Below are 17,162 nucleotides of genomic sequence, written 5' to 3' on the forward strand. Positions count from 1 at the left end.
AAGTGGTCAGTGGAACTCATGGGAGAAACCCTCACGTACTCACCACACAAAGCGGTCAAATCCCAAATCCTAGCTGACTTCGTTGCTGAGTGGACCGACGCCCAGCTGCCCCCATCGCAAATCCAAGCAGAATGCTGGACCATATACTTTGATGGGTCAGTGATGAAAATCGGCGCGGGTGCTAGCCTCCTTTTCATCTCGCCCCTCGGAGTGCACATGCATTACGTGATTCGCTTACACTTCCCAGCGTCCAACAACATGGCGGAGTACGAGGCACTCCTCAGCGGCCTCCGCATCACCATCAAACTCGGCATCAAACGCCTCGATGTGCGTGGCGACTCACAGCTTGTCATCGACCAAGTGATGAAGGAGTCCAGCTGTCACGATCCGAAGATGGAGGCATACTGCAACGCAGTGCGCCGCCTTGAAGATAGGTTCGATGGCCTGGAACTCAACCATGTCCCGCGCAAGTACAACGAGGATGCAGACGAACTAGCTAAGATCGCGTCGGGGTGGACCACCGTTCCCCCGAACATCTTTGTTCGTGACATCACCAAACCCTCAGTCAATTTCAAGGATCCAGAGGAACCAGGCCCCTCGGCTGCGGAGCTCTCTGACGGGAACCCCTCGGCGGACGAGGTCGAGCCCATGGAAACAGAAACTGAAGCATCCTCGGAGGACGAGGGTGAGGCAATGCAGATTGACGAGGCTCCACTATCGCAAGACTGGCGCGACCAGTACCTCGATTGGATCAACCGAGGGGTGCTACCCTCGGATCGCGCTCAAGTGCGGCGCGTCGCCAGGAGAGCCAAGTCTTTCGTCGTGATCGACAGAGAGCTCTACAAGCGCAGCCCCTCGGGGGTCCTGCAATGATGCATCCCTATCCCCGAGGGTAGGGAGCTGCTTCGGGACATCCACGCCAGAGTATGTGGCCATCATGCAGTGCCACACACCCTTGTGGGCAACACATTCCGACAGGGTTTCTACTGGCCAACTACAGTCGCCGATGCCACAGAGATCGTGCGAACATGCGAAGGCTGCCAGTTCTACGCCTGTCGCCTTTGCCGTGTGGGGACTGGATCTCGTCGGACCGCTGCAGAGAGCACCCGAGGGCTTCACCCACTTGCTGGTGGTGGTGGACAAGTTCTCCAAGTTGATCGAGGCTCGACCCATCGCCAAGATCAAATCCGAGCAAGCCGTGCAGTTTTTCACCGACATAGTCTGCAGGTTCGGGGTTCCAAATTCAATCATTATGGACAACGGCACCCAGTTCACAGACAAGAAGTTCTTAAGGTTCTGCGACGACTTCCACATATGTGTGGACTGGTCGGCCGTGGCGCACCCACAGACAAACGACCAAGTGGAGTGTGCTAATGGCATGATCCTACAAGGCCTCAAACCAAGAATCTTCAACAAACTGAACAAGTTTGGCCGAAGGTGGCTCACGGAGCTGCCCTCGGTCATCTGGAGCCTAAGAACAACCCCGAGTCGAGCCACGGGTTTCAGCCCGTTCTTTCTAGTCTATGGTGCCGAGGCCATCCTCCCCACCGACCTGGAGTACGGATCCCCGAGGCTCAAAGCATACGAAGAGCACCAAAACCAGCAGGCCCGTGACGACTCGCTGGACTAGTTGGACGAGGCTCGAGACGTGGCGCTTCTACACTCGGCGTGCTACTAGCAGTCTCTGCGACGATACCAAGCGTAGAGGGTTCGACGTCGTGACCTCAACAAGGGAGACCTCGTGTTGAGACTGCGGCAAGACACCTGAGGGCGCCACAAGCTCACGCTGCCATGGGAAGGCCCGTACATCATCGCGGAAGTCCTAAAGCCCGACACCTACAAGCTAGCTAATGAAAAAGGCGAAATCTTCACCAACGCTTGGAACATCCAGCAGCTACGTCGCTTCTATCCTTGAAATTCCAAGTCGTTTGTACATACTTTGTACTTGTATCTTAAATTTCTCGAGGAAATAAAGAAGTACGCTTTACCTTTAAATTCCTCGAGAGTCGCCCGAACCCTCAGGGCCTCGGACATGCGCGCACAACACTGAGTGAGCCTCGGCTTTGCCCTCGTCAAAATCGAGCCTCCCTCGGGGGCTACAATGGGGGGAACCCCCAAAACATCCCCAAAATGTCACGTTTTTCCGAAAATTTTTCGCATCTAAGTCTCTCGAACACTTAGTAAAATGGACGCAAGGTGTAAATGACTTGAGCGTGGGATCGGCTGAGCTGAGGGACTGCCTACGCCTCCGGGATACGGCATTCCCCCTCACCTCCCTGCGCCTAAGTAGTTTATGAACGCGACCATCCTTGTAGAAGTTTATCTAAGTCACACGCGAGGACGCGAGAGCACGAAGAAATAAGTAGGATAAAACAACACACTAATATACACAAAGGCCTCAAGAGGCCATATTTTCAAGATTGCACTTTTGTTCGCTACACAGAAGACAAAATCTAGACAAAATCCTAACTTATCTACTTGGGCTTCGAGGCCCAGGCCATCTACAAGTTGCCACCAGCCCCCTCGCCGTGCTCGCCCTCGTCTCCATCATCTACGGCGTCGGGGAAGAGGTCGCCCTCGAAGAGCCCGGCCAAGGTGGTGGCAGCGCCTTCAGCACCTGCGTCAGCTTGCTCCATAGCATCGACTTTGGCATCATCATCGCCGTCGGGGACGATGTAGCCCATGGCCAAGTGCTCGAAGTCGATGACGTAGTGCGTCCAGACAACGCCGAGGGCATTCTGGACGCCGGGGCAGAGGGCGCCCTTGAGCTGTTTGGTCACCCGATCACCCAAAGATCTCAGGCGACTGACCAGCGAGCTGCCCGACTGACCGGCTTCACCCACGACACCCTGACATGCGGCCACGACGGCCTCCTCGAAGTTGTTGTAGTCCCTCTACACGGACGCGTACGCGGCCTGGAGGGCCTCCTTCGCCGCGGTCTCGTCTGCCACCCTCTTCTGCAGCTCTAAACACAAACAAAAGATGAGCCTCGATAAAGCCAAGTAAACTGAACTAAGTCTTCGTACGCACCCTCGACGCGCTTCCTCCCTTGGTCTATCTCTGCCCGCGCAGCCTGGAGGGCAGTCTCCGCGCGCAGAATGGCTTCTCTCTGCCCCTCGACGAGGGCCACCTTCTCCGTAAGGGAGACGGCCTGCACTTCGAGAGTCTTCTGCAGCTGCTTGCACTGAGCCACCCTCGCTTCGAGAGGCTCATCCTTCTGCCATAGCGCAGCATCGAGCAGCTCGATCTCTTGGGCCTTCTGCTCTGCCGCGGCCCTCTAGGCGTCGCGCTCCTCGATGGCTCGGGACAGCTCCTCCTTCTGTGCACGATCTTGCGCCCCTATATCGGACACCAAGGTGTTGGCCTCGCCCAGCCGCGCGATCAGATTGGTGTTCCACTGCTCGAACCATTGCACCTTGGAGTCCTGCTGGGCCAGCTCGGCGCTCTTGTCGCGCGAGATTTCCTTTAGCCGCTGCGAGCGGAGGGTGTGAGAGGAAGATATATAAATGTGAACGGAAATAGATGGGTTCTGGGGATGGGCACTTACATTGCTGATTTGAAAATCTGTCGTTTTATGGAGCTGTAAGGCGCGGTCGAGGGTGGACTGGATCTGGGAACCAACCTCGCACTACGCCTTCCATACCTCCTCCTCCCACTCGTTGCGACTAAAATTCGAGGGGGCCCTGTGCTGGACCATCGCCCACTCGACTCCCGCGGGGGGCCCTTGTCCGGCATCACGGCCGCCCTCTGAAGAAGGGACAACGCCGGTAGTGCCGGAGGTGATGTTCGGGACAACCCGGAGCTGGTCCTCGGATTACCCCAACACCATCACCTCCGGCTCGTCTTCCGGCGGCATCTCCACTACTGGCTCCATTGCCGGCGCCACCTCTGGAGCCGGCCGCAGTACCGGCTGCACCACCGATTCCACCACCATGGCTCCCTCATCCCTAGCCTCCGTAGGCTCCGGGACGGGGCCTGTTCTCTCCACCTGACCAATGGGCTGCTCTGGCATAGCCCCGTCGGTCCTTCCCTCTCCACCGATGCCCGGCCGGGCGGCATCCTCCTCGCCGCCTTGGCTGGTCTCTCCCTCGGCACCTCGGCCGATTTCCCCCTCGGCGCCCGGCCGATGGCGTCCTCCGCGCCATGCCGACCGGAGTCGCTCACGCCCAATTGTGCGTGGGTCGATGCAGCCCCCCGGGCAATCGCCGCCTGGAGCTCCTCGGCGATCTCCTCTGCCGACCGAGGCCCCCCGCTCGGGGGCTGCGGCGCCGTGCCTGGCGTCGCGGACCTCCCCATCTTGAGGGCTTTGGTGGGCGCCAGCGAAGGAACCCGAGCAGTAGGGACTTTCATGCTGAGTCGAGCGAGGGAGGAATCAAGCTAACGAAAGCAAAGGTGGTAGGCAGGATCGAAAAAACAAATGGAAGAAAACTTACCCCGAGGCGGCCTCCAACTTGCATTTCTTTGAGCCGCTTTTCGGGGCCCGCGCCGACCCGCTGGATCTCGCCAAACAACCGCTGGGCGCCGCGCCTGGGCCCGTCTGAGGCTTTGGTGGCGAAGCCTGCTCGAGGGTCCCTGCAACCGACAGCGCAGGCGGCATCCCGACCGGCGACGGTGCACGCGTATCTTCGCCCTCGGCCTGCGCCGGGGGCTCGGTGCCAGCTCCCCGCTGGTCCGGCGACTGGCCTCCCGCCCCCTCTGTGTTGGGGTCGGGCAGCGCTGAGTAGTCAATCTCGACCTCTGCCGAGGGCGTGGAGTCGGGCGTCGGGATAAGCGATTTGACTTGCTTCTCCAGCGCCCGATTCGCCTTGTCCCTCGCCTCCTTCTTCTTCCTCTTCCTCTCACTGCGGCGCTTCTCCGCGTCCTTCCACTCCTTCTGCCTCTCCGTGAACTCGTGGTTCACGGCTCGGACTTCGGGGAGCGGAGGATCCGAGACGTACCCCTGGCCACGCGCCCCCTGCCAACAGGGCTCGGATTAGGAAATAAAAAACAATGTCTTCGCCGAGGGCTGGGAACGAGATTTACCATGTTGATGTACCCCGCGTCGGGGTGCATCGAGACCCTCCAATAGTCCGCGAGGTTGTTCGGGGGCTGGAACACCCGCCCGCGCCGCTCGCTAAGCGGACACATCGTCGGTCAGCAGCTCCTCCATCATCCGGGTACCTTCGAACGGGGCGTCCTCCGTCATCTAGGAAAGCGGAAGCTTCCTCTCCATGAGGGGAAGCACCCTCCACCGGTGGAAGTTGGCGATGACGATGGCCGCGGTCAGCCCCTTGCCCGCCAGGCGCTGGAGCGCATCGGTGTACACCTTGAGCCTTGCCTGGCGCTTGAGGGGCGACGCCCCGTATGTCCAAGCGTCCGGCTTCTCCAGCAGCACCTTGCTGGTGTACGCCGGGTGCTGCCCGTCGTCGTTGCGAAGGTAGAACCACCCTCGGTCCCACTTACTATTGTTGGTTGTCATTTTGTAGGGGATGTAGAGGTCCTTCCTCGATCCCCGCAGCTGGAGTGTCAAGCCCCCGACGCGGACAGGCCTCCTCACCCCCGTCGAGATGAACTCGATGTAGAGCTCGCCTCGGAAAAGGTGCCTCCATAGGTCCCAGTGGACCGGAATCCCCAAATAGCCCTCGCAGACGGCGACGAAGACCACTGCCCGCGAGATGGCATGGGGGGCGAAATTGTGCAACTCCACCCCGTAGTGGTGGCAGAGCGCGCAGATGAACCTGCCAGCAGGGACGCCGAAGCCCCGCTCGTGCAGGCGCGCCAAACTGACGATGTAGCCGCTCGGAGGGTTTGGCGTCGTCTCCGACGTCAGCGCAATCTACATCGGGCGCGCCGGATCAATGTTTGGCGCAAGCAGCCCGGCGGCAACCAGCGATTCCAGATGCTGCCTGTCGGCGGTGGACCGGCCCCACGGCACCGGGTCGACGAACTGCACTTTCGCCATCACGACGGTGGGGGGAAGCAGGGGAAGAAGGCTCGAGGAGAGGAAAGGTGCGCCTGCTCTCTCTCTCTCTCTCTGTGTGTGTGTGTGTGTGTCTTTTTCTTCTTTCGCCTGTTTACTCGAGCGGAGAGCGGCGAGTGGAGGAAGAAGACAACGGCAAGGTAAGCCGAACCACCACGCCCGTACCTCCCTATTTAACCGCAGCAGCGACGTGGATTTCCCGCGGCGGTTCCAAATCTACGGTATTTAATGTTGTAGATACCGCTGACACTGCCAGTTGGGTCACACGATCGTGGAAGCGCGCGTGCGCGTGCAGTAAATGTTGCGGGACGGCTCCCGAAGCGGCGCGGGCGCACTGTTGATGGCATCCCATCACTCTGCGGCCGCCCGCGCTGTTCTGTCTGCCCGAGAATGCTGCCTCAAAAGGTGCGCCCTCCCCGTGCTCATTAGACCGTGACGCGCATTACTCCACGACTCTGCGCGCCACGCCGAAAACTGTGACGGAATATTCCCCTCCGAGGGGTTCCTTACCAACAAAGGAACGGCTATTCCGAGCCCTACTGATCAGGGGTTCGAAGGCTGACCCGCAGAGGGTTCGAACAGCCGCCCTAGATCAACAGAGTCAGGGGCAACACGGGCATGCTCATACAAAGCCTAAGCTTCGAACGCGAGTTCGAGATGCCCTACGTTGTGTTCGAGGCCGGACAGAGGCGGTTAGTACGAGGGATCCCACCGAGGAAGAGCATCGAGCCCTCGGACCCAAGCGATCGAGTCCGAGCCCTGCCTAGCGAACCCCTGCGAGCGCTTTGTGGTATGTGTCTCTGGACCACGAGCCGACCCTTATCGAACGAGGCACGGACGTTCGCTCGAACCACCCACTAACAGCTCACCGAAACATCCATGTCTCGCGGTGCGGGCAGGGGTAGCATGGCTTGTTTCACCCCTCCTCCTTGCGAAAAGGCAGACCGAGGGTCATACCAACAAGACGAGAGTTCCCTTTGATCGCCCTCACAAGGGTTAGGGCTTGGGGGCTCCTCGCACACCTCGGCAAAGAGCAACACCCTCGAATGAACCAGTCATCGCCCGATAGTGAGGTCCTGCGTGTCGGGCTGACCCCTTTGCATGCTCAGTAAGCCATTTGAATCGGTCCAAAGGGAACACGGGTCGCATTTCCAGCTGAATGTCGATACCGGCTGAAATAATGCCGAGGCCGGCTGAGACGAATGCCGAATGGCCCTGCTGCCCAGCCAACCATCAAACACTATGCTCATAGCCCTTGGATGAGTGTTCCCACTCCTTCAAGGCCTCGGGGGCTACACCCGCGGGTGCGCTGACGCGCCCCTACTGAAAGAACTTCACGAGTTCAAGGGACAAAATCCCGAATAAACAAGCAAAAGACACGCCGCGCGAAAGAAGTGAAGACTTCATTGCTTTTTGCAAACAAAGATTACAAAGGGTCACCGGCTCGAAGCCGTCGAAAGGTACAAACGCATTGCCACCTACGTGGCAATCTTTTCTGTCTTGGGGAGGAGCGGCCGCCTATAAAGGACACCAAGTCCTTGGCCGACATTTCGGCCGGGCTACGAGGAAAGCACGAGAAGCAATCTCCAGACCGCACGGGTCCGAAGGGATGCCCTTCTCGCAAGCTTTCTTCTGGCTTCTCCTCCAACAAAGAACTTGCGGGGGGTCAAGCGGGCGGATAGCACCCTCAGACGCCACCTCTCCAAGAGTTGTCTTGTCGTCGACGAGGATGGTGCGCAGAACGATGGCAAAACCTGGCACCGCCCCTGCGCCCGAGACGCTTTGCCATCCCTACAGGCTAGGGGACATCACAGAAGCCGACCCTCCATGGGCCTGATGTTCTTCTGCCTATTTCACTGAAGCTGAGGGATGGTAAGCACGCCCTCTCCAGCATTCGCCCACCGCTCGCAAGCATTCTTCTAGCCTCAAACCTAAGGACTTTGGACCACCCAGTCCGGGGGTCGGCCATGGGAAATGGGAGGAAGTATTACAAGTTAAAGGGAGGTTAGGAGCAAGAGTAGGGAAGCTGGAGTGGCAAGGGAGTCCCTGGGCCCCTATTTATAGCCCCATCGGATGCTAAGCCTTAGCCCAACAGCGTGGGCAAGGTCTGTAGCAACCGTGAAGGCACAACGCCTCACAAGCAAAAGGTGCCCTCGGTGACCGTGCCGAGGCATGACCGAACAAGACAAAGCCGAAACCCCTGGATGCTGAGCAGTGCAGCATCGGCGATGGCCGATTGCCCTCGAACGGCGCGTCACGAGGCAACGAGGGAAGGCAGGGCTGAGACCTTGCTTGCGGGATAGCGCGGCGTCAGCATTAGCTACGGAGCAGCATGCGCCATCATGGCCCTAGCCCGCTCAGTGCGTGACGCGTCTCGTCACCAAAACAAAACAAGAAGGGGCGCGCGCCTCGGAGTGTTTTTTCTGCAGGCGCACCACCCCGGCGCGTGAGTTGTCACATCCAGCAGGCAAGCGCCCAGCGGGAGCGCTACGCCGATCGATCACATCAAAGAGTAAAATCGCCAAAATACCCTCTGGCCGAGTCCCCTGACTTGACCAAAGGCTTGGGGGCTACTGTCGGGTACCATAACTATGGGGCACCCTAACCCTGGGCTAAAACACCCTCAACACGCGCAAAACAGGATTCGACACCCGGGCTGGATCCTTCCCAAACTCGGACGCCCGAAGCCTCTTCAGGTACGGAAAGCCCAAGTCATGCTCGGCCCACGGCCCAGCACTACGATATGGCCCCCCTAAGGCCTCGTTGACCGTGGAAGAAATCTCCGCCTCGCTCGAGGGCTCCCTGCCGGGGACCCTCGAAGCAAAGGCAATCTCCGACTCGCTCGAGGGTCGCCCGTCGGGGCCCCTCAATGCGAGGACGGACACCGCCTCGCTCAAGGCTCCCTCAGCCGAGCCCTCTACGGGGCCTCGGCGCAAGAGAAATCTCCGCCTCGTTCGAGACCGCCCTCGGCGGACTGGAGCGGCGGCCCAACCACCCGACGAGACGAGCGCATTTACTCGCCAACTACTCCACAGCATAGGGCGGGAATCAGGCGGTGTCAGGCGGCGTCAGCTGGCGTCGGCCATCATGCCGCACAGCAGACATGACCGGCGTCTCATCAGCCTACGCCCGCTACTGTGTCGTTGTTCCCAGCGCAGGGCGGGTCTGCAGAGCCCTGTGCGGACTTGCCTGACGCCTCCCACCACTGGGCTGCCTACCCCTTGTACCTTTCTCCCTTGCAGGACCCTCGGAGGGCATGGGAAACGACCCTCGAACACAGTACGAGCCTCGACCGAAGCAAGGCCGGCGCCTTCAACACCCTCGACACCCCACCTCATCTGACGCGGGGCTCTGCGCACTTCTACAGCTATCGTCACGCCGTTGACTGGCGCCACAGGACAAGGACGCACTCCGAGCATGGGCGGAAGGATTCGCAAGGACGATGACCATGACTTACGCCATGCCCCACAGCGCTCGGCGACAGGGAAGACCAATTGTTCTCTCCCGGACCACGCGGGGAAAAGTAGACGGCCTCACTGATCCCCCATGCATGTAACCCTTCGTCCTTGAGGCTACAAAAGGGGGAGGGTGGAACAGATCGAACAACAAGAACACACGTACTCGCTCCACTAATATTGGCACTCGCCTCAATCACTCCTAGTACACCTAGAGACCTGGGAGCTTCTCCCTCTCTCGCCTCAGCTTGTACCCCCTACTACGAGCACTTCGGTGCAAGTAATACAGTGCACACTCCTCTGCTGGACGTACGGCCCCATCGGCCGGAACCAGGATAAACCCGGTGTCATTGTGTTTCTTCTTGCATCAACCATCTGGAGACCAGGACACGCAACATATTCACTAGTTGGTGCTAGACCGCGAGGTCCGGACACCAACAGATACTCCAGAGGATAGTTGAGGTATACATATTGATTACAACATGTTCTTTTCTGCTAATCCACCACTTAGCAAAAAAGGTGAAGTCAGAACCAATATGAATGTTCATACTATCAGCACAACAAGGCCCAAACCTCCTTAACCACACTGCAGTCAAAGAGAATGTGATTAATAGTTTTAGGGTCATTACAAAATAAGCAAGTTTTGACCTCTAGAGTTCTTCTCTTACACGTTTCTTGGGTTAGAAGTTTATTATTACTAAGGAGCCAGAGGAACACCTGCACTCGATCTTCAAACCCCACACCGCAGGGGAGTGCACTCGATCTTCAAACCCCACACCGCAGGGAGTGAACAGGTTGCACACCTCTGAAGCTCACCATGGCATAGAGAGATTGTACTAGATAGATGCATGAGGAGTGAGGATTTAAAAATCCAAATAGTAGAATCACAATCACCATTAAAGGTAATTGATTCACCAATGTTGCAGAGCTCATACTAAAGGTCTATGACTCACTATTCTCCTAAAAATGACTTTTAGGTTCCTCCCATCCCATACCTCCGCTGCATTTACGCCTTTCTCATTCACAATATCATATAAAGATCAAAACTGGATGACTAAGCTAAGAGCTCGTTTGGACCCAAATGGCTAAAAATAGGTCTTAGAAAATCATACTATTTAGAAGTATTTAATAAAATATATGTACAAAACTACTTGCAGAACCCCTAGGCTAATTCGCAAGACGAGCAGAAGATTCAATTAAGCAAGATTCCGAAGCAACAATTTTGCCTCTTCCATCAATAGGTAAATCTACAATCTTTAGCTAAATTTGTATCAATCATCGCTCCAATGAGTAAAGTATTTTTTGGACTTGTAATAATAGCCTTGTCCGGTAGCTAAGTACTAACTTCTTTACTTTTCTTGCCCTAGGGCCTCTTTTCTCTCTTTTTGTTGGCAACCCCTGTCAATGTATGTTTGATTTGGGAGGCTAGAAACACTTTCGAAAGAACAGACAAGATCCACCAGATAATAAATTGGTATGCCACGCACGGCTGCTCCGGGGAGCGCCCCCCATCAATGAGAAGAGAGGTGGAATGGTTGAGCCCGCTATAAAAAGCTTAGGAAGGCTCAACCTGCTATTTAGAAAAAAGCTAATGGGTATATTAATTCATGATTAGCGGATGATTACTATAGCATAACTATAGCAAGTTATAGGTTAATTAGGCTCATTAGATTCATAACTATAACAAGTCATGATTAGCAGATGATTACTGTAGCATAACTATATCAAGTCATGATTAGCGAATGATTACTATAGCATAACTATAACAAGTCATAAATTAGACTAGAGGTTATGGAATAAATTTTATCAATAATCAACATTTAATACTCCTAAATATTAAAATTGTGGAGGGCTTATTATAAGCATCTGGAATGCAAACAGGGGCTAAGGTTACCAAACCCGCCGTCCTCAGAACCTTACGGTTACTAGTAAGGTGCACGTGCCGCAGACACGTGTTTTAAAGAACAATTATTAAAAAGTAATTGAATTGTATGGAACACCTACTAAAAAATTAAAAATATTTATTAATTTCATAGCAATCCAATCTAATCTAATATAAACTAACAAACGAATTCATACCACCGCTTAGAGTTATAAAAAATTATATCGCAATTTGATCAGGTAAGAGCAGGGGCCAAGCAGAGGAAGGATAAAATTAAAAAAATACTCATATTTTTGAGTCTAGCACCCGGGCCAGCATAAAATTATTTAAAAATAATTAGATTGCATTCGACTACTGCTAAAAGCATCATTGCATGGAGAGGGAGAAAGAAAGAAGACATGACAACATGGATCGTCATTTGAATGCACTACACACGCCCGAATTAAACCAAACAAGCAATCAGACCTATGCGCTACGGGGTTAAGAGATGAGGGTTCAGGGTTTGGCGAACCAACGTGCTTCGATACAACTGGTGGCAAGAATGACAGCGTCAGGACAACTGGTGCTGCCGACCAAGATAGGGCACCGGTGGCGAGGATGGCATGTACAAGTCGGGGTAGAAGTGCAAATGTTAATGCCTATGCGTTTGGTACGACTTGCACATGCACCGCTCAGTTAGACAAACTATAATATAATTTATTTGATTTCACATTGCTCTACAAGTAATATCGCTCTACAAACAATAATACGATTTCTTTCATTTTCTTTGGAAACCCACAATTTCCTTCAAATCGATGCCTAATCAGGATCTCTATGAACATTATTAGGCAATAAAAAAATCCAACATATTCTCTTGTCGCCATGTTGGGAACATGACAGGTGCAAACCAACCTCTCCATGCAAACTATGGAAACTTCAATTTGAGGCATCGGATCAACATTCAAGGAAAGGGGCGCCGGGGGTGGGAGGGGGATTTGCAAAAGTGTGATTACCCAATCTAAGGGCGGGTCCAAATTGTAAAATTATCCAATTCCCCATGCTCCTTGGATGTTGATCCGATGACCTAGATTGAAGTTTCCATAGTTTGCATGAAGAGGTTAGTTTGCGCCTGATATGTTCCCCACCATGTTCGTAAACTTTTATGTCAAGTAACAACTTAGACTACTTAATGCTACGGTCTGGAAACAACCAGATCATCATGAATATTCCTTGTATGTATAGAACTTGTGCATTAACAAGCGACACGACACCCGTGTGCTATAAACACTGCATCTGCAAGCAAAATAGAATCTCCAAATTTTCTAGACTTATAATCAAAGCATGTTGAGGGTCGAGGGATAGAATCTCCATGTTGAGGCTCTTGGTGCTGGGTACAATGCTAGACAAGCCATTTGTTCCCAGACGATATTTTCTGCTCCAGCCCAAGACCTCAGCCGTGAGCCTCTCATGGTCAGTGTGCTCAATTAGGTGATTTGCCTCAATTAGGTGATTTGCCGTGTCAACACTACAACTGAAAGAAAATCAAGGAGGTCCACGAATCAGAAAGCTAATGCAAAATTGCTTTCCTAGGATGGACTTTTCATTTCTATTTTGGTCAATCTTGCAGACCGGTTCATCATTCAATGTAACATAGGACTGTAAAAATATAAAATTTTCTGCTTTCTGAAATTTCAAGATTCTAAACCATATGCATTATATCCATTAGGAGATTGTACATAACATGTAAGTAGATTTTCGTGTCCTAGTGGTAAAACTTTTCCAAAATTGTAGAAATACAATGATCTACAATGATCAATCAGGTAACCTGCCACATCTTCTCGATCTGCTCTAGCTTACCAATGTTATCTGAGCCTGCTCATTAATCAAAGCATCCTCTTCCTGAAAGAGATACCATAGATAAAATGGTCATGGTAAGACATTCATGGTGAGCACCCTCCATTTATTTGGAAATATAAAAACATATTTAGCATTCAAGAAAACAAAAAGAACATGGTTATCAATGAAAGCCTAGTCGAGTTTACAACAGTTGTTCACATAGTTCACGATAAACAAAAAGGTGCTATACTCTTACTTAATGAATCAGGCAGGAGAGTGCATGTTGCATGCATATTATCTAAAGTCGAAACAGCTTCAAACTCCATACAGTGATGTGCACACCCGCTGTGTCAGATCGTGTGAAGTCCAAGAAATGTCCTTCATTTACTAAAAAGAAAGGAAATGTCCTTCCAAGACACTAAATCTGGAAGTCATGGGCTGGGCACTTCAGATGCGCTGGCTATGGTTTGAGAAAACAAACCCAGATCAACCTTGAGCTGGTCTGGAAGTACCTGTGCACCCAAATGCCTCAGCACTGTTTGCTATCTTTGTTGTGACAAATATGGGCAGTGGCTATGACACTCTTTTCTGGTCCGATAGATGGTTACTTGGTAAAAGTATAGAAGAACTTGCACCAAATGTTTTTAGGACTGTCACAGTACGCACACGAAAGAAAAGAACGGTGGCTGAGGCTTTGGTGGATAACACTTGGGTTTTTGACATAAGAGGCGCACTGAATTGGCATGGTCTTATGAGTATCTTGAGCTTTGGGATGCAATCTCTGATGTTCACTTAAGCAGTTCGTCTGACATACATCGCTGGAAGTTTGAAAGCTCAGGTTTCTTCTCCTCAAGATCAGCTTATAAAGCCTTCTTTGTCGGCGCCATCAAGTTTGAACCTTGGAAATGTTTGTGGAAGTCTTGGGCCCCTAACAAATGCATGATCTTTCTCTGGCTTGCAGTTCGTAATCGATGTTGGACAGCGAATCGCTTGCAAAAAAGGGAACTACAAGGTTAGCCAAGGGCATTATGTGCACTGCTATGGCTGTATCTCTGTCGATGTCTAGGACTGATATTTCTTTTCCTATAAAGCTAGCTTACACGAGGATGTGTTATTGGTCACAGTATAAATCTGCAAAGGAGTTGGCTAGAAGAAAATGGCAAAGGGCCTAGATTATATGCAGAACAAAAATAAATTCAAGAAGACTTCTGCTAAGTAAGAAGTTACTGCTTTATAATTTTTTGAAGAAATTTTTGGGGTATATACAGTTAGACTTGAAGAATCTGTACTGATATAAAAGGCATTTTGTATAATGTATTCCTGGGAGGGAGTAATAATGTATTCATCCACGGAAAACTGGGACATGCTCAGGAAACAGAGCCTTTTCACCCATGTGAAATGCACACAACATGCCATATATATTTTTTGAGGTGAACATGCCATATATATTATCAGTAGCTCAATGCATACAAAGAAGACACATCACAGAATAAAATTCGCGGTATACTTTGCTTCTACGATACTCTCGCCCTGATGAACAACAAATCATCAAGCATACAAATCTAGATGCAATTGGTGTCCATATAAATATTTGTTCAGTTAGAACACAAGTTTAGCATAAACTGCAGTGGGAATATTCTCAGCTGAACTGACAACACCATCGAGCTGAATCACCATAGTGCAGGTGATAGCTCCTAAATGGAATGGACGAGCACTAAGTTTAGCAGAAAGCACACAATACAGAGGTAACTAAAATTTGATAGAAGAAAACAATGTGAACCATCTCCCACCCAAAAAATACTAAAGAGCCGGTCTAACAAAAAGCAGCGCCGCATCCCACAGTCTCATTATTATATACACACACATGAGATAAAATTAAACAAGATCGATTGAGAAGCTCACCTGGAACACCAATCTTGCAAGCTGCAGTTGCCACTTCTCCAGCAGAAGCTGCAACTCCGCCTCGTCTTCACGCTCACCTTCCTACACAGCTGCGCGGCCGCGAACACCAATCACAATCACAAAACTTGACAAGCAAATACCTAGAGCACGGGGAAGACAGGAAGTGGCCAGTGAATCGATACCTTGATTGCCTCCCGCGCGATGTACATGGGCGTGTCCGCAGCTCCCGCTCGGAGCCCTCCACCAGCCGCCGCTACCTCCCAGTGGGGTCACACCCATGCTCGGATCCGCACATCATTGCGGGGGTCGCGGCGTCCCGTGCCGGAATTTGCGCGCCTTGTAACCGCCGCCGCCGCAGTCGGGTCGCGAGCAACTCGATCTGGATTCGGACTGCCGGACACGAGATGCACCTTGGGCTCCCGCTCCACATGCGCCCTGGGAGAGGCTCCGGTGGAGCGTGGGCACAGCGCCTCCCATGCGACCGGAGGTGGCGGCGCCCAGGAGGGGCCCGAATATGAGCGCGGCGTCAAGGGGCCCGGAGAGGAACCCCTCTCGATTGGCCCGGAGAGAAACCCGCCCCCGGCGGGCGCGCAGATCGACCCCGACGGGAACCTCAGGATTGGCTGCCGGCTGCAGTGTCACGGCGGCGAAGGACTCCGAGCCCGTATCTGGCATCGTCCGCCTCATCCGCCTCGGGATGGATCTCCATTCTCCATTAACCTGCATGGAATCCGCCGAGATCCTTTATAGTATAGATTCCAGGGAGTAGAGAGCAGCAGGGCAAGAGGTATGGGAGCAGATTTTTCACCGGCATGGCGGTTGACCTGTCCGGAGCGCGTCCACGGCGGGGAGGAGGCGCTGGAAGTCGGGGTAGGAGCCGGGCGGCGGGAAGGAAGGGGATCTCGAGCCAGGAACGCGACGATGTTGGAGGGGAAGCCGTAGAACCGTCGCAGTGCCATCGGGGCACGCAGGCGACGGCGACGGGGACGGGGACGGCAACCATGGGAGACGGTGTAACAGCCCTAGTAGTTAAACATGTCATCATGTAAAGCATTAAGTATATTTAGCTCACAAATTAAGGAGAGAATTAAATCTTAGGCTGACAGTCCGCCCCTATACGGTGGACGGTCCGCGACCTTGCCACGTGGCCGACTACGGTTCACCTCGGCACATCGAATTTACTGCCACGTCACCCTACCCGGAGACAGTCCGCGCCTCACTCGTGGACGGTCCGCTAGCGCATCTCCGATGCGTGTCACGCGCGCAGAGTCTGCACGCCACGTCCCACCCTCGAGCCCACTCGTCAGCCCGAGCTCTCCATCTCCCCAGCACCCCTATGCTCTCTCTCTCCCTCCCACTCTCCCCAAACACCCTCTCTCTCTAGCAAAGCCATGGAGGAGCTCCCCTTCTCTCTTGCCATTAAAGCCCTACCTCGCCGGAGAACACCGGAGAACAACGCCTAGGAGCTGCACCACCCCGATCTCCTCTTCTTCCTTGGGGAGGAGCTTCCCCAACAAGCTTCTTCCTCTACTTCATCCTCTTCCTCAAGCCCAAACAAGGAGGACGACCCCAAGCTACTCCAAGCCTTCCCCGACGACTTGAAGCCCTTACCGGTGACCCACTCGACGCCGGTGAGTGTTTCCCCTCCCCGATCCATCCGCATTACCCTAGGATTCGAAGCCAAGAACACACCTAGAGCACAAATCACCATTGATGACCAAAAGCTTCGAAACCCTAATACATGTGCGATTTACTTATCAAAGTGAACTCCCTAGACTCCCAGGCACCTCTAGGAACAAACCCTACCCCAACCCGTGGCCGGAATCGCCGGTGAGCCTCGGCCGTGTCGCGAACGGTCCGCCCGACATGGCCGGACGGTCCGCCAGCTCCTGACCAAAACCAACAGAGCCTCTGCACGAGTTCTGGCCTTTCAAGATTTGAAAGGCGGACAGTCCGCTCAACCCACGCGGACGGTCCGCGATTTAGTCAGAGAGCATGTTTTCCACCCAACACGATCCGCGACTGACCGGCGGACGGTCCGCCACTCGGTCCGCCGTTCAGACCGGACGGTCCGCTTCCCTAACCCGGACGGTCCGCAATTACCTGTTCAGCACCCTTTCACTCATTCATGTACCACCTACCTTTGTAC

At 53.5% G+C, this 17,162-nt stretch overlaps 2 protein-coding genes and 1 long non-coding RNA gene across 4 annotated transcripts; 1 reads left to right on the forward strand and 2 right to left on the reverse strand.

The window, feature by feature from the left end:
* Window positions 1-393: 393 nt before the first annotated feature.
* On the forward strand, window positions 394-873 carry LOC120640408. Its single transcript, XM_039916235.1, has one exon. The coding sequence runs from the start codon at window positions 394-396 to the stop codon at window positions 871-873; it is 480 nt and encodes a 159-aa protein (XP_039772169.1).
* Window positions 874-2,501: 1,628 nt separating this feature from the next.
* LOC120640409 (translation initiation factor IF-2-like) lies at window positions 2,502-5,127 on the reverse strand. The gene is made up of 7 exons (XM_039916236.1): window positions 5,023-5,127; window positions 4,434-4,954; window positions 3,994-4,351; window positions 3,353-3,472; window positions 3,031-3,217; window positions 2,901-2,965; window positions 2,502-2,768 (listed from the first exon to the last, which is right to left on the reverse strand). Exons 1-7 carry the CDS (start codon window positions 5,125-5,127, stop codon window positions 2,502-2,504), a joined length of 1,623 nt encoding a protein of 540 aa, XP_039772170.1.
* A 7,726-nt stretch (window positions 5,128-12,853) lies between these two features.
* Window positions 12,854-16,050, reverse strand: LOC120642228. 2 transcript variants are annotated; one of them, XR_005662536.1, is made up of 4 exons: window positions 15,822-16,050; window positions 15,196-15,733; window positions 15,014-15,102; window positions 12,854-13,174 (listed from the first exon to the last, which is right to left on the reverse strand). It is a non-coding gene; the product is annotated as an uncharacterized LOC120642228 (long non-coding RNA). The 2 variants fall into 2 exon arrangements; XR_005662537.1 differs by having other exon boundaries at window positions 15,838-16,029.
* Between the last annotated feature and the right edge of the window lie 1,112 nt (window positions 16,051-17,162).

The sequence above is a fragment of the Panicum virgatum genome, chromosome 7K (genome assembly GCF_016808335.1).
Source record: "Panicum virgatum strain AP13 chromosome 7K, P.virgatum_v5, whole genome shotgun sequence".
NCBI lineage: Eukaryota > Viridiplantae > Streptophyta > Magnoliopsida > Poales > Poaceae > Panicum > Panicum virgatum.

What these genes read in the sequence shown, in the direction of transcription:
- LOC120640409 (XM_039916236.1), bottom strand. Translation starts at nt 5,127, where the DNA reads ATGTGTCCGCTTAGCGAGCGGCGCGGGCGGGTGTTCCAGCCCCCGAAC. An exon ending in ACGCGGGGTACATCAACATG is followed by an intron (nt 4,955 to 5,022) that starts GTAAATCTCGTT and finishes CCCTGTTGGCAG; the next exon opens with GGGGCGCGTGGCCAGGGGTA. An exon ending in AAGTTGGAGGCCGCCTCGGG is followed by an intron (nt 4,352 to 4,433) that starts GTAAGTTTTCTT and finishes CGCTCGACTCAG; the next exon opens with CATGAAAGTCCCTACTGCTC.
- LOC120640408 (XM_039916235.1), top strand. Translation starts at nt 394, where the DNA reads ATGGAGGCATACTGCAACGCAGTGCGCCGCCTTGAAGATAGGTTCGAT.